We start from the raw sequence: 17,441 nt of genomic DNA on the forward strand, positions 1-17,441 counted from the left end.
TTCATATAAACTGACATTTGAAACCTAACGTAGGTTCAATCACATAAATCGCATATCATCTCAATTTTTTATTTGAAGGTTTTCATCCTTCGCAATGCAAATTTAATTTGAAATGTCAAAGGAAATTAGGATTAGTCTGTAATTATATACTAATCTTTATATGGGCATTTAATATGAGGACATAATAAATAATGCAAAACTTACGTAATCTATATAGGCGGAATTGTCTTAATTAGACTAGTATGAATATATGAAAATTATACCGAGGGAAAGTGTGTTAGTAAGTGTCTTAAGAATAAAACAAATGACCGAAATTTAAAATGCAAGAATTAATTAAAATACACTAATTTATTCTAACGTGCTTACTTAAATAATTACGGAAAATAACATTATATCAAAATTCCAAAGTTTAGGAAAAATTATTAATTTTAAACATGCAATCGAGTTTAATCCTATGGATTAACTTATTATTAAATCTAATGATTTATTGGATTTTGCATATTCTTTTATTTATAGTTAGATTAGATTAATATCTGGCAATAGTGATAGATAAATGTCATGAAAATATATTTTGTTGTCTTAGATTTAAAAAATTTATAAATTCTCAATCATGTCACTAATATTAAAAATAATTGCACTACATACAGAAATAGTTTTGTATGTATAAAGGAACTAGAAAAATACATTTATAAGAACCGTTTTAAAAAAAAAATATAAATAAGATTGGCGCAATCAAATTAAGGAAAAAAATCAAAGTTCTGTATTATTATTGACTATCTAGCGATTGACTAGACATATCACATTAAAATTTATAAAACGATCCTTTTTCCGCCCACTTTCACTTTATTAAAGGAAATTGACATTTTCTTGAACTTGGCCGCCACAATGTTTTTTTATGATAATCAGCTCCAATTGTATTACGTGGGAAGAACTGGTAACATTTAAAACAAACGCGAGATTAGCGCATTGTATTCATATTAACATTGAATTACTGCGAATTAATTTTTTTTTGCTAAGGGAAATCAAATATGGAATAAATAATCCATTAACGTTTATTGCTAAGAACAATAATGATAAATCGATAATTTATCTGTTACTGTGCGGATGATAGGAAATTATGTTACTACTTACCGTGTTAGCAGTTCTAATTCTCTGTCCATAAACTTCCACCAGTACGAAAAAGATAATAAAGAAGTTTGTGAGTTTCATGTTTGAATTTTATTTATGATCACTTTCTCGAAGTATCATTAGGTATTCCCGGCATAGGTAGAGTTTAGATGATATCCTGAAAGAAAGAATAAATCATATTTAAATAGTTGTATCAAGAAAAATTATTTGAGGATGTAATAGATGTAACTAAATATATTAGATAGTATTAATACTGTACGTAATTATGGCTCCTATAGCCATAATTACGAATAAAAAAAAATTTCCATGGCGATTTCAGGTTAAATAAAATCATGAAATTAACATTTTAGACGTATTTAATGAAGGATCTGTTTGTGTCTCACTGTGACCTTAGCAAGGCTTTTGATTGCGTCTTTCATGATATTTTAATATCTTAAGACGTTGGCTGCCAGGTAAGATCTACGTATCACCACATTAAAACAAAAATTCTGGATGTGTGAATCCTATATGGACTCACACTGAATCCGAGTAATATAGTCGCGTGAAGGCACAGTGGTCTCCTAGGTGTCTCAATGAACCCGTAAAAACTGTTGTTTATTTGTGTGATACACTACTATGGTTTCACGAGGCAAAATTTATTAAAAGTCAAAGGGGTAGTTTTCCATGCTTTTTAATTGTAGGTATTTGAATTACAAACATAAGCAAAAAGTTAATTTTATTCTTATATGTAACAACCACCAAAATCAGAAATAAAGTATGTCTAACGTAAAGTACAATCTAATTAATCTACAAGAGTGAATCTGAAAGACATAGTCTAAGCAGTAGGGCTTTTTACAAGCTATGCATTTTAGCGTGGTTTGTGGGGTTTTGCGCATGGCAATTTCTTCTAGATTTCTCTTTGATTTTACTGAAACATACAACCCACCGATAACATTGCTCAAGAACATTTTGTGGAAGTGTAATTTCTTTGATGAGTCAGTCCGTTATGTTTTCTCTGAATGGTATGCAAAAGATGCATTTACTAGCATGGTGTCTAACAACAACTCACTTATATCTATGTATGATTTATCTATATGATATGATTTTTATATTTGATTTCTGAATTTGTTTCGATTTTTCTGATGACTATTTCATACTTGTGTTTAGTACTAAGCACTAGTACATCTGTGCGATTTTTCAATTTTACTATAGTTATCCCATCTTTACATTCTTCTGCTGAATATTTATCTACACTTGGGTCTTCTTCTACTACACTTCTAGGATTATATTTTTGATCTGATCTCAAAGTACTCATCAAATGAGTTTAAGGTTGCAGAATTGACAATTTTCAAAGAAACAGAGTCCTCCATGGAAAGGCACTAGAGTCTCATCAATAAATGTACTCTCCTAGAATAAATACGAGATCTAGAGAAGACTTGCGAACCATATCAATGAGGTTTATCATTTTTTGCAGTCTGTTTTCCAAATCTAAGTCATTATTAAAAAAGTGCCTCCTTTTGAACAATAACTGAAAGCAATATCTAGACATTATATGTTTCAGGTAAATTTCATATATTTTTTACTTACACCAGTAGTTTTCTAATACTATAAAATTACATAACCCCATCCACATTATAATGCCCATGAGTGTTTGCATTTAATCTAGGTCAGTATCACGGCAAGATTTTAAACGGGAATTCGGATATACATTTTTCTCAATAAATTTTTTTATGTAGCGATTAGTTTTCCCAACCTAAAAAAATTCTGTCGGAAGAACACTATCCAGACACATACGGCCGAACTCAGCCAACATTTCTACCAAACTTGCCAATTAACCAAAAAAAAATGGTGTTTTGTTATGGTATGCTTCATGATATTTATCAGAGAATCCCGATCTCAGCCCACTAAACTCAAAATTATATACATTTATTCCAGTTGGTGGTCCCCATTCTAGCTTAGTGATAAATAATTTTGGATTTGTCTAAATTTGGTCGTTGGTATCATTATCGTTATCACGTAGCATTGTTCTTAGGACATCTTTAATTGTTTGTTCATCATCACTGATAGCATCAAAGTTTTGCATAAGAACTCTCGATGCTGAAGGTTGATTTTCCTCAACAAACTCATGTACACTAGTTTGTGAAGTAGATGGATGGTTTTTATCGTAAAAACATATTGGGGCTTTTGCTTTTCTGCTTTTTTTGCTCATATTTTTCTTTTTATATCTCCTGAATCCAAATCGGAGTGAAACGTATTATCAGATGGCTAATACTTATCTGATGATTTTCAAAATAAATGTTCGTCTTCATGTGCTTAAGTCTCTTAAAGTAATTTTTGGAGGCGACATTGTTCGGCTTTGTATGATATTGTAAATCCACTTTTGTGGATTAATTTACGTATATGAAACTATGACATTTAACTAATAAAATTTCTAAACACTAATAAGCAAGTAAACGCAAAACGAAACCTATAAATCTAAAGAACTATTCACACTACGACCGAAAATCAACTGATAGGTAACGACTGAATTTTACTTTTATTTAAATCGCCATTATTTTTAATAAAATATTTCTACATTATCTTGCGGCCAATAGGGTATTTTTTCAGTTATGTTAATAAATAAATTAGCTGGGTATCATTTTTATGACAACAGCATCAAACTACTTAACCTTCTATCTAGCGGATAGAGCACAGGTTGTTCTGTTCTTTGGTGGTGCTACATCGGCAAGAGCACACTTAACATCGGATTCCAACGGGAATCTTTGCTTGGACCCCTATTATTCTTAAGTTTTGTGAACGAATTATCACACATTGATCCCAGTGTAAAATTTACAATTTTTGCCGATGACACACCATCTCAGCCTCTGCAAGTTCTGTAATGAAAGATGTGGCTGCCTCTGAGAGACTGCAGGAGAGGGCGAAGCTTTCATTTGCAGCAAATAATATTCATTTAAACGAAAATAAAACAGGCAGAGTGGTATTTGTAGTTTTAAATACCATTATCACAAACAAAAATGTTTGTCAATTTTTGGGAGTTTATCCAGCATTTTTATGATGGGCTCAGGTTTACAAATTGGCAGATAGCCTAAGAAACAACATTTTTGTGCTTAGAGTTCTTTTAAATTGGGTTTTAAGGGGGGTAGTAAGACGCTCTATTTTGCTTTTATTCATAGATGACCAAATAGAGAGCAGATTTTCATATGCTATTTTGACATGGGGGCCATGTTGCTAGGACCTTTTAATCACAAAGAAGATTAATAAGCATGGTTGGTGTACTAGACTATAGAAAAGATAAAAGGTGCTTTTCATTAATCTTCGGTTCAAGGAAATCACTGAATGTTGTGAAATCACGAAAATCTATCTCAGCTCCAGAAATCATAGAGAATCGTAAAGTTTTGATGTGTCTTATTGGTAGAAATTATAAATGCGTAATAAAAAGAACATTTCAAGGCGATTGCGGACGTAATAAAATCATGAAATGCGACAGAAACTGAAAAAAAAAACACTTTTTTCTACATGTTTTATTCATGGAAATCCATCTTAGCTTCGTAGATAATAAATAATTATAATGAAAGAATGTCTTCCATATGTATAAATAATAATTGCAAAAGAAAAAAAAATCTAACGCAATTAAATAAAATAATGGCGTATAAACTTTTTCCCATCTTTTGACACTAAATTCCACCTCAGCTCCATGGATCATGTACAATCATAATGAAAATGTATCTCTCATCTCTAAGAATTATGATTACTTGATCTTATGATCGTAATGTAGTAATATTTTTCATCTCATAATTATAAATAATATAAATAAATGATTTACAGTTGCTTTTACTACTTTGACAAAATAAAAAAGTATAGAAAAAGAAAAAAAAGGATAAAAGTTGAGATACGAATACACATTGAGATAAGAGAACACGAGTACACACATTTTCTAGATGAATCCAAATATCGATAGTAAATTAAAGCTGATTAACACAAAAAAATCTAAACTAGCTTGATAAAAAATAATTTAAACTAGATGGGCGGATTATACTTGATAGTGACCATAAAATGGATAGGACAAATTAAAAGCAGGTTGGTTCTAGCCGCGCTCGTGTAAAATAAAGAATTACTTCACGAGTTCCCATTATGAACAAGAAAATTGATTTTCTCAAGAAGTGCTTTAGAATTTTATACTATTATTTAATAATTTGTAGAAAAAACCCGAACTACTATTAACCCTTGGAGTTGTAAAGGTTCTATATTAAAGCGTTAAAGCAGCACTTGATTATCAAAGCCTCTAGGGGGAAAATGCTCATCAATTGAAAACGTTTAAAAACTTTTTTTGAATATTCTCAAGGGCTGCAATATAGATGCCATAATATGGATTCCATATCAAAGAAGCGTATTCTAACTTAGATTTTACCAGTGAGCAATAAAGTGTTTTTAGGACATTTTCGCCCTAAAAGGACTGACAATTATATTTATAATAAGACATACATTTTTTTGGTGCTGCTTTTATAGTATTATATATGTGCACAATAACAACCAACTTTTCATCAAATGTTACCCCCAAATCCTTAATCTCCACACATCTCTGCAGATCCACTTTATTTATAGTGTAATTTAATAAGATTGGGCTATTCTTACATTTAAATGCTATAAGTAATAAATTATTATTTTGACGCCATTGGCTCAACTTCTTTAGTTGAATTTATAAAATAAGTATATTATAATATCCTAAAATATTGGCGTAAATTTTTAAATCATCTAAAAGAGTTTTGCAATTAATATTGTTAAGGATATCGTTAATCAAAATTAAAAATAATACAGGGCCCAGGTTGGACCCTTAAAGCACACTGAAGGTCATTACGATTTCTAATACTAGAGTGGAAGCCGTTATAAAAAACCGTTTGAACTCTGTTTTTTTAATAGGAAATAAATAGATTTAATAAATTTTGATGCCAATACCTTTTAATTTTCTTAATAAAGTAGGGCAATCGATTTTATTGAAAGCTTTCGAAAAATCCGTGTACACTACATCTACCTCATCCCGCTTATCTACAGTTTCTGCCATGTCTTCGTACAGTTCGACTAAATTAGTTGCGGTTGATCTGCAAGGCATAAAACCATGCTGAGCATTGGATATTAGAGGTATTATTTGAGGGAGATAGACGAGTACATACACACTTCGAGGATGTTCGCAAAGTTATTTAAAATCGATATTTTATATAACTTTGGCTATTTTCCAGACATCAGGAAATTTTTAAGCAGAAAGAATTAAATCAAAAATTTTATTTAAGGGTGTTACCAAGCAGTAAGCACAGTCTTTGATTAAAAATCTGGGTATCATGTCGTTTCTAGAACTAAGCGTTTCGTAATTGACATTAAAGTTTCATCAGCGGTTATAAGATTGAAATTAATATTCAGTGAATTTAAAATTTCAAGTCATCATCAGAGGTATTATTTCCAGGTTTTTCATAAACACTTTCAAAATATTTTGGAAAAACATTAACAATGTCATTTGGATTCTCAAGACTGTTGTTATTAAAGTGCACTTTATAAGGGATGCGAGAATTTTCCTTTTTGTTTTGAACTTACAACCAGACATTTTTTACATTAACGCTCACGTTTTGTTTCACTAACTGTAGATATGATTTTTATAAACATTTAATTTGATTTTTCGTTATTCTTAATAATAATGACTAAAATACCTTTTCTTTGATTTTTCGTAAAAGTATTCTTTTAGTTTAATGTTTTTTTATTAGATCAACTGAATACCATTTGGGACCTGCGTTTAAAATAGCGGTATTTAAGTGGTTAAGGCTTTCATAAAATGTTATTCGGATCTCAAAAAGGCATCCGTCCAGTCGATATAATTAAAGATATTGTAAAGCTCTTTATTTATTTATTATATAGCACTTTCTTTTAAATTATAATTCTTAGAGAAATTTTAAATTAAACTGAGGTAAACATTCAAACGAGAATAAAATCCGCAAATACGGGTGATAAATATCTTCATTTACAATAGGAAGAAAGTCGCCAACTACCTCACAGTCTAAGTTTGACACAATTAAATCAAGAATTCTATGCAATGTGTTAAAAACCTTGTTTAATTGTTCAGTGCAAATAAACTCTAGAAAGTTAGTGATTATTCGTGTTTGATTATCAGTTATATCATTAAAATCACCCAAAATAAGTAAGTTTGGCTGCGGTATAACAAATACTGAGAAAAACCCAAAAAATTGTGATGTTCCAACGTACTTATGTGAGGAGGTACATAGACAACATAAATAAATAATGAATTTTGCAGAGAGGTACATTGGGCGCGACAATATATTAATAGATGAAAAGTGTTTTCTTATATTATCTAAATCTATGCTTTGAACCATGTAATTAAATTTATAGGCTAACAAGACACCGCCACCTTTCGTGCTATTCTTTTTATTAAAACCACGATCTTTGCAAATAAAATTGTAAGTAATTCGCAACTGTAAGAGTCTGGGAACAGTTCTAAATTTTATTTAAAATTCCCACTCATTTCGAGGAAACTTACTGGAATAAGGATTTATCAAGATTTTCTCCCGCTGCATTACAGGTGACATAAAAATTAATGGGAAATTGGCAATATTATATTTCTCGTAATCAGGTGATGTAAAATATATGTTTTTATAAGCGGTTTTTTTAGGCGAAACATATACATTAAAATATTTAAATATATGTTTCGCCTAGTTCGACTTAATCAGATATAATCAATATAAAAATTAGAAAAAAGTGTTATATACATACGTAACGACAGTTTGCTACATTCCAAGAACATTCTTCAATAGAAACATTCATAGATAAAGTTTGTAATTTTTATTGATAAAGTAAAGGACAAGATTAATATCGAAAAGACCTTTTGTACGTTCAAATTGGTTTTTATTCAAGTGGCTACGGTTAGGTTATTGATATACAGGATGTTTCTTAACTCAGCTACAAAGTACTAAAAATATTTCCTTTCTTACGTCAAAAATGCTTTAGCAGCAATTTAGCTAAATTAATTTTATTAATGACTATTTTATATTGATTAATCTTTTTATATTTTCACAGGAGTATAGTAAAGAGCTGTTTGATCTAGTACCCTCGATGGCCTAAAAAAATCGCTCGTGCATATGAGTGAACATATACACGCGTTCTAAAATAACCGAGGCTCAAAATTACTTTTTAATTATCTCACATGCCATTAGATGTTTTAGTACACGAATTCAGAAAGCTTGTTATTAGTTACGTAATAAACGATACTTCTTCCATAAATTGCATAATAAAATAATGAGTTATCAATTTGCATGGAAATCGTTTAACGCCGCTAACCCAGAATTTAATTGCAAAAATTGCTAGGCCTAAATTTCTTTTTATAAAATTGCGTTACGTATTGCTTTTCTTGGTTTTGCGGTCGCTGTAATGGAATTGATAAGGGCAGAACAAAAAACAAGTAATATCTTATATATAATATTTTCTTTATTAATTACTCCTTAATAAGGTTCTATTATTATAACTTTTTTTAACAAACACTTTATTTTTTTATTAGAGCTGAAAAATATAAATCTTTAACTATAATTTAACGTCAATTACGTGCCTCGTGAGGTCTTAATTTTACCGCACAAAATGGATTAGAAATTATTGTAATTGTTATAAATAATTTAGTTTATAAGGAAGTTAATTATTAAATGAATTAGGTGAGGGGCGATGCCTGCTTAGATTTTTTGAAATCATAGGTGTGTTTAAATAAATTAACTGTAGGCTTAATAGACATAATGAGATCTTATGTCTTATTAAGAGAAAAATAATTTAGATAAATTTGTAAAAAGTGTCCCAGTTATTAATACCTGGATTCTGGAAATTCTTAATTAATTCTTCTTATTCTAATCTTCAATTTTCTCCTTATTTACTTATTATTATCTATGTAAAATTTCAATATTATTATTGCTATATCATAATAACTCTATATTGATTTAAAACTTTTGTTCTTTATGAAAAGTGTCTAGTTAAATTGAAATTATTTGCTATTAACTAACAAGCCTATGGTATAACAATAATTATACTGACTAAAATGAAATGTCGATTTGCAGAATCATTTTTTTTTTGTTCCTTTTGATTTACAATTATAACCAGTACATATTATAAAGGCGGACTGGATTTAGGTTACTTTGGAAAGGCGGAATGTGCACAGTATATTACCGTGTTGAATTTATTCTGTTGTATTTCGGTATACTCTCTACGTTCGCTGTACGTTATCGTTTACCTGGTGATTTTGGAGAATATTATTGAAATTTTTTTTGTTATTTGCAGTTACTATCAATTAGGTTTTTAAAATAGGTTTAGTAGTATGTTTTAAAGCCTGCATTGGAAGGAAGCTTGTTCAATTATTAAATGTTTTTACTAATTTTCTTAGTGAATTTACATTATTTTTGAGGTAATTTTCATAAAACAATTAGATTTCTCTTAGGCATATTATTATGAAATAGGCCTAAGAGAGAGTATATGAGTATTTTTGGCCTAATAACTTTTCTTGTACTTTCATATTTCTTATATAAATCTAGGAGGAGTTCTGGATAATGAATATCAAGGTAAAAATGTGATGTTAGATTGTTTGGGGTAGTCAAAACAGTTTTGGTTAAAAAAATTTAAGCAATTATGCGATGGAAATTGGAACTTTTTTTCATATTAAAGCGATTCTCAACACATATATATTGTCTTAAAATAATATCTCTCTCTTATCGAAATCATTATTACGTAATAAAAATAATAATTCAAAGCAATTCCAGAATAATAAAATGACGTAGAAACTTAAAAAATGTGTCTTATCGAAATGAAAATCATGGATAATCGTAATGTAGTAACATTACTTATCTCATAATTAGAGGTACATAAGAAAAAAAAATTGCGAGAAAACTTCCTGGAATACGGATTTATCACAATTTTGTCCTATTGTATTAAAAATTAAGTAAAAATTGATGAAAAATGGATAATATTGTATTTCTTAATGTTGGGTGTTTTAAAATATTGCATGTTTTGCCTAATTAAATTTTATCATGTATAGAATCAGAAAAATATTAGAAACAAGATTATCAGTCGTTGACCTGGTGATGTTGAAGCGTATAAATGAAATTTATTTATTTTTTTTTGTAGTTGATTGTTCAGGGGTCTAGCAATATATCATCAAAGTTCTACCAAAGCTTGATGCTTCGAACAATAAGAAAGTATTCCTGGAATGTTCGATAGTTTAATTCTATTAATAAGACAGGAAGGTTTTTATGTCTGCATCGAAAGGAAACTTGTTCAATTATTACATTTTTTCCCATTTTTCTTGGTGAATTATCTAGAGGAGTTTGGGGGAGAATGAATTTCATGGTAAAAAAGTGACGTAGGGTAAACTTAAATTAATTAAAACAGTTTTCATAAAAATAATTTTTGGTTATTTTTTTTAGAAAATATTTAGTTTCCTTGAGAATATTTTCGTTAAGTATATAATGGGAATACATTTATAAATCTAATTAAAATTTTCACAAAAAAAATTAATTCTCGATTATAAAAACCATTAATCTGTTGGTACAGACGAAATAACCCTTAAAAATAATTAATTTATATCAAATAAATCAAAAGGAAACAAATAATAATAATATTAATAAAGAAAATTAATCCAGAACAAATCAAAAACAAATTTTGTGTAAGTGACAAATGTTTCAAGCAAGTGCCAAAATCCACCAAATTTGAAACTGAAAATTGCAACCTTAAGATTTTTATTTGTTAGCAGATATTTTCATATAATTATATTTTGGGCCATAACTTATGGAAACCATGTAAAATATTTAAATTTTTGTTTGATGACAAAATATGTATTTATATTACATAGAACATCTTAGATTGTGGAATTTTTTTGTTCATTTTAATAGGGAAGGACGAAGGAATATATGTAGTTCAATAATGTAACACTTTAAATTCACAACAAATTATTCAGATAACAAACTCACCTAATATCCTATAATTCCTATTTTTCCGATAACGGTCTTACTTGGTAAACGCAACAACTAAAAAAAGAGGGCGTGGGCGTTGTTTGTCACGTCTATGAATTCTAAATAAGCAACAGTTGTAGAGCATATTCCAATGGACATTTACTGAATGATCCGATAAAATATTTTAGAAATATTCAAATTGCGGACCCGGGTTCGGAAATTTTTAAGTTGATAAAATTAGGACAAACCTTCAAGATTTGTTTTCAATGTTAACGTTTTTTGTGTTAAAAAACGTCAAAAGCTCGGATATAGTCCAAAAATTTTTCAGCAATTGTATAAATTAGTCAGCCTTTTTTCTCTTTTGCTAATATCATTAACTTTATTATTTTCTTAGGGGCACCATAGTGAATTTTGCTTCCATAAGATTGTTCTATATAGAATTTCATTTAATTTCTCAAAATTTTATTTTTATTTGTTAATGTGCTTGGAACCTAATTTTCCTTTTTTGTGAACGCTCTGGATGATTGTAGTGTTCACTTATATAAATTTTGATGTATTTGGATAATATTGTAGCTCATTTAGCTTTCTATAATAATACATTAACAAGCAACGTTGAATTCCAATAAATTTTTGCAAAGATAAGAAATAATTTATTTAGATTTATTTTTTGTCTTAACAACTATCATTAACCATATTTTTTTCTTATAAAGGTCGATGTATAGGAAAATATGACTTATAAATCGTAACAAGCATCAACTTTTTATCATGACTTAAGTCAAATTTAGGTCGCCACAATAGAATGTTGGCATCCCTGAATATACAATAGTTGACGGATTTGAATCTTTGCCGCCCCTAGGCAATTTGGAACTAGCCCCCCTTATTTTAACAGAATATGCGATTTTGACAATTCTTTTGTGAATGCTGTATAAATAATATTGTTGATTATCTTTAAAGCCTTACAAACATTAATAAAAGAAACAATGCTCAAAATCTCATTTATTTTATTCAAATGATTAGTGCCAAGTCAAGAACCCTCTTTTTTAAGGTTTTTGCGTCTTAACTTTTGAGCTTCAAAGTGATGGATAAATCCTTCTCAATCTATTGACAAAAACAAATCTTACTGCTGTTAACAACGCAAGATCATTTAACTTGCAATGAAGATCAATGATAGTTTTAACAATGTTTCAAGGCAGAATATTTCAGCACTTGTTTGAAATAAAGAATTGAAACAATCGTTTTCAATTTAATACAAAAAATATATGATTTTTTCATACTTAAATTACCCCGAAATTTTTTCGCCCCTACATTTTGCCGACCTAGGCCTATGTTGCCTTTACAGTAAATCAAAAAAAAAAAATTTAATTGAAAAGATGCTACTTATTTTTGGTCGAAAGATGGCATTATTTTTTTGCTAACCATTATTAACTATTTTTCTTTATATGGACGTCATTTAGCTAAAAAAAGTTGGCATATATAACGGTTGTATATTTTGGGCCTGTTCAGACTAAATTTGTCCTGGTAAAACCGGACTAACACAGATTTTTATTTAAAATATTACTATACTTACTAATATATTACAGGGAAAGGTTTTTCGGGGTAAGTTAGGCAACCTAACCTAGAGACTCCATCGATTTTTTCCCCCCTATTTTTAGCCGCTTTTTCATCATTAAAGGGATGTTTTAAGTACTTTATAGCAAAATAAATATAATTTTATATAGAGAAATATTGTTATTTCATTTGAAACGTATATTTTTTAAAATTTTTCCTTAATAGTTTTACGGCTACTTTTTTAATTAATGGACGATTAAATCAAAATTACGCTGAAAACTTAGTTTTAGAGAGTAATTCATTTTAATTCTTAGTACGTTAAGGGACGTATATAGAAAATTTTAATTTTTTCTTTTGTTATTCTTTACAAAAACCGCAAAACTTAAACAGCGAAATGACACAACAGAAACGTGTCGCAAAATCAAACTGTAAATTTAGCAATTGAAAACCGCGATTTTTTCTATAAATTTTCTTATTTACAACCGGAACTTTATTATAAAATAACAACTATAAATAATTTAAATGCTTACCATTTCCTTATTTTTTCCCATAAATCCGCTAAAGTGTATTAAGAGCCTCCTGGATATGAATAAATCACAACACAAAAATATTCTAAATTTATTATTAATTCGCCCGCCCGATTTTTGAAAAATGAAATTTTCTTTCGTTTGGCACGGCAAAACCGCTCGCCCGGTATAGCGCGTTCGCAGATAATAAAGTTTTAACTGTAGCAGTAAACAGCGGTTATGTCTTTCGATTATAAAAAAATTATAAAATCAACCAAAATCCAATGCAAAGTCTCTGGTCGGTTTCCCTCTCACTTGCGAGAAGTACTACGTAAGTGATGGTAAAACGCGGTGGGCATAAGTATTGTTACTGTATTGTTAAATTTAAAAAAATATTTACATTTAAAAATGATTTTATAGAAGAATTCCTGAAGATGAATTCGAGAAGAAAAACATGATTGTGAAGTTAAGAACTTAAGACTTTATATAGTTTTAATAACAATTTTAGTGAATATTTTTGGGCACAACTTATTATGAACTACTAAAGATATTTGTATTTATTTAGAATAAGACCTTAAGAATGAATTTGAAGGTAAAAACTCGACTCTCAGTCAAGGAATTGAGTTGTTTTGATTCAGAATTTTTTCCGCCTATTTTCCGCACACTTACAAATATTTTCGAAATAATAAGAATATTCTTGCAAGGCCCTACTCAAAAAAGGAGCATTTCTTTTCCAATAGTTCATATAGAAACGTTTCTTGTACCTCAAAAACTTACTAAGTTAGAATCAATTTTGAATTGAGGCTGGATCTAACATCTTAGAACGTTTTCAACTTTCCATCTTTCTTAAATTATTGTAGTAACTTGTAACTAAATGTAAGATTATTCACGGAATATTTTTATAATTGTAGTTGAATATGGGGTGTAAGGGGTGATGGTAACAAACCGGGTTCTGTCGACGTCCTGCTGGAATAAACAACCAACAGCTTTGGGTAGAGGAGTTTCTGAGAAACTTCTTGTTCTATTTGAATGAGAAATTGTGCCTATAAAGGCGGATGAACCGTAAAAAGGTCAACAGCCTGGAGATGCAAAAGATAATGGGAAACCACTGCATCAAAGATCCAAAGGGATATCCCCAAGACACATTATCTTTCCAGTTCGGAGCAGCGGTATTAAATCACCAAGAGGTGCAAAGAATCCCCTGGCGTGACATAACGTAAACTTAAAGAACAGGATTGGAACTCTCAAATGCAGTAAAGGAAATTAAAAGATTAGATATTGAGGCTTTGGACAAAAAGAAACTTAGCGAACTAAGACAGGATAACATTCTACTATTTGGGAGCTGAAATGACCAATACTCATCATAGAAATGGAGTGGAAATGTTGATGAGAGACTCAGTCAGGAAACACGTTAAAAACTTTGCACCCTACTTCGATAGCCTACTGTTGTTGCAGATAGCGGGAATGCTATCTGCAACAAAATATAAGCCGAATAATTCTACGCAGGGATTAATGAGAACAGTAAACAAAAAACGAAATCTGTATAACACTAGATGAGTTCAACGCGCAAATAGGAAGAGACTCGATAGACGACATTGTGGGAAGATATGGTCATGGAAGTAGAAATGAAAGTGGAAGGAAATGCTCATACAATTCTGTCAAGAGGAAGACCTTGCCATCAACAACACATTCTATAATTTGCCACCCAAAAGATTATACACATGGAAATCCTCTCAAGATGATGAGAGGCAAATAATTCGCAATCAGATTGATTACCTCCTGATCAATAAAGGATTTTAAAATATCGCATCATATCACGAACACATTAATAGGCAACTTTAACAATAAACTAGTAACCTGCGGAACAAAAGCCAAAAAATATAATAAAAATATAATGCACTTAACAATACTGAAGAACGAAACAAAATAAGGGATGATTTAAATAAGACAATATCAGACACAAAAGAACATAGAGAAACAGTGGATCAACATCAAAGTAAACATTTAAGAAGCTACAGAAAAACGATCATTGGATACAAAAAGAAAAGCCAAAAAAGAATGGATGGCCAATGAGATTCTGGATATGATGGAGGAAAGGAGACAAAGGGTGATACTCTGAAATATAATAAAATCCACAGAATCATTCATCGCGAAATTAGAAAGCCAAAGAATGCATGGTATTTAAAAAATGTAAAGAAGCAGAAAAACCACATGGAAAAATAACAGTTTCCACTTCTACAAAATCTAAAAGAGATAACACTTTTACAAAGGCAAATAAAATAACTAGATCCTAAAGGACCCCGAGGACATACGAACGATGTTGGAAACATATATACAGGCCTGTTAGAAAATGTATGAATCTATAAAGTGTATGTCTAAGTGAAGGCACGGAGTCACCCTTACTAGAAGGCGGAAGTCATATGTGCACGCTTAGCACTAAAATACAAAAAGGCACCAGGTCTGGGCAATCTGCATACTGAAGTACTGAAAATAATAAACACTAGAGCACTTTTTAATAACATATAAGAAAATGACAAGAGCTCAAGCAACCGGCTAACCTTCACGTTTGTCGCTATTCTCAGACCACCAAATGCAAAAACAGAAGTAGTTACACAGAAATGCTATGACCAACGAAAAGACGTTTTTATATGCTTCATCGACTACTGATCTTTTAGTATTCATCCTACGAAAAAGTGGCATTGATGGAAAAAAAATATAGAAATCATAATGGAACCAAGCAGCAAAACTGCGAACTCATGATTCACATTAAACGGATAACAATAGCTAAGGGAGTCCTACAGGGATGCGTATTGCCTCCGCTTCTATTCAACATATACACGGAAACGATATGTCAACTAGCACTAGAGGATAGTCCAAAGGAAATAAATGCAAATGGTATTCCCATCAACATTTAAGATACGCTGATAATAGCTGGATCTTAGCAGATAATACTGAACATCTATACGCAATCGTAAATTCCATAAACGCAAAAGAAAAGGAGTTTGGCCTTAATATCAACATAAACAAAACCAAACTGATGATACTAAGCAGACTACCCAATGACAACGTAGAACTCCACATCGACAATAACCAGATCAAGAAGGTGAATAAGTTCAAATACTTGGGCACAACACTAAATTACAAATGGGACAACGACGAAGAGATAAAAATACACATAGCCAATGCTCGAAACAGGTTTCTCAAGTTGAATACGTACCTTTTACGATGAAAGGAAGTGGTGAAGTGTTACATAAGTCCTATACTGTTATATGAACTAGAAACTTGCTCACTAAAGGTCAAATACCTCAAAAGATAGAGACCTTACAAATGTGGATCATGCGGAAACTACTTAAGATTCCCTGGGAAAAACATACCACCAATGAGGAAGTCTTAGCAAACAACGAAACCGACAAACACCGATCGATAACTGCTAGACATTGCAAAACTGTGAAAAACATTCTACCTAGGACATGTTCTCTGAGGCCTTGGGTACAATTTACTAAAAACTACACTAATGAATAAAATCCGAAAAAGGAACACTTTATATGCAACTAGAAGAAGTTGGACATACAAAAATACACTTGCATGGTATCGCTCTTTAGAAGTCCTTTCTCCAACGCATGTAAGTTGGTGGGGCGCCCAAGAAATGACCGCCATCGGTCCTCGCCTTCACTTGGTGCAGTGTTATAGTGCATACGGATTCGCCTTGAAATCGCCGCTAATACGCTAATACTGAATTATGATATTTAAATTAATTCATTTTAAAATAATGAATATGTTGAAAGAATATGATATAAATGAGAACAAATATACTTATAAAAATTGTACAATATGGTGGATCTCCACCATACGCATGGTTTGCGTCAGCAATGTACCGTAACTACTAAAATAGAGAAAAGAGTATTAAATATATTAAAAATAAATATTCGGGAATAACAAAAGTTATAGGTAAATATTCTTTAAATAGTATGCAGTGAAAAATAAAAATCTACAAAAACTACGAATTTAGGCAAACAATAAATAAAAAAATAAAATATAAAAATTATTTTTTACATATTTGTTTACATATGCAAATGAATATATTGTCAATAAATATACATATTTACTTTAGTTTTCTGTCTTAAATTTTTGTCTTTTATGAACAAATCTTTTTATGTATTCCAATGCAACTTCTGTTACTTTGGTTTATATTCTTGTTTAAATAACTTTGAAAAATACAATTTTTTTAATAAATATTTTAAAGTAAAAATTAATGAACCTACAAATAAAAAACCGGATAAATCATTAAATTTCAGTGAGAATT

At 30.2% G+C, this 17,441-nt stretch overlaps 1 protein-coding gene across 9 annotated transcripts in view; it reads right to left on the bottom strand.

Annotated features, from left to right (window-relative positions):
- Positions 1-13,398, bottom strand: part of LOC126737091 (mucin-17-like) — a 53,379-nt gene extending 39,981 nt beyond the window's left edge. For 6 of the 9 annotated variants that reach the window (XM_050441802.1, XM_050441800.1, XM_050441799.1 and 3 more), the window contains exons 1-2: positions 13,163-13,397; positions 1,132-1,285 (exon numbers count right to left, since the gene is read on the bottom strand). In XM_050441802.1, coding sequence (XP_050297759.1) covers positions 1,132-1,209 — 78 coding nt within the window. In that variant the 5' untranslated portion in view covers positions 1,210-1,285; positions 13,163-13,397. Of the gene's footprint in view, positions 1-1,131; positions 1,286-13,162 lie in introns of all 9 variants that reach the window. The other 3 variants (XM_050441804.1, XM_050441803.1, XM_050441801.1) reach the window with 2 other exon arrangements.
- Positions 13,399-17,441: the final 4,043 nt, after the last annotated feature.

This window comes from Anthonomus grandis, chromosome 6 (genome assembly GCF_022605725.1).
Source record: "Anthonomus grandis grandis chromosome 6, icAntGran1.3, whole genome shotgun sequence".
NCBI lineage: Eukaryota > Metazoa > Arthropoda > Insecta > Coleoptera > Curculionidae > Anthonomus > Anthonomus grandis.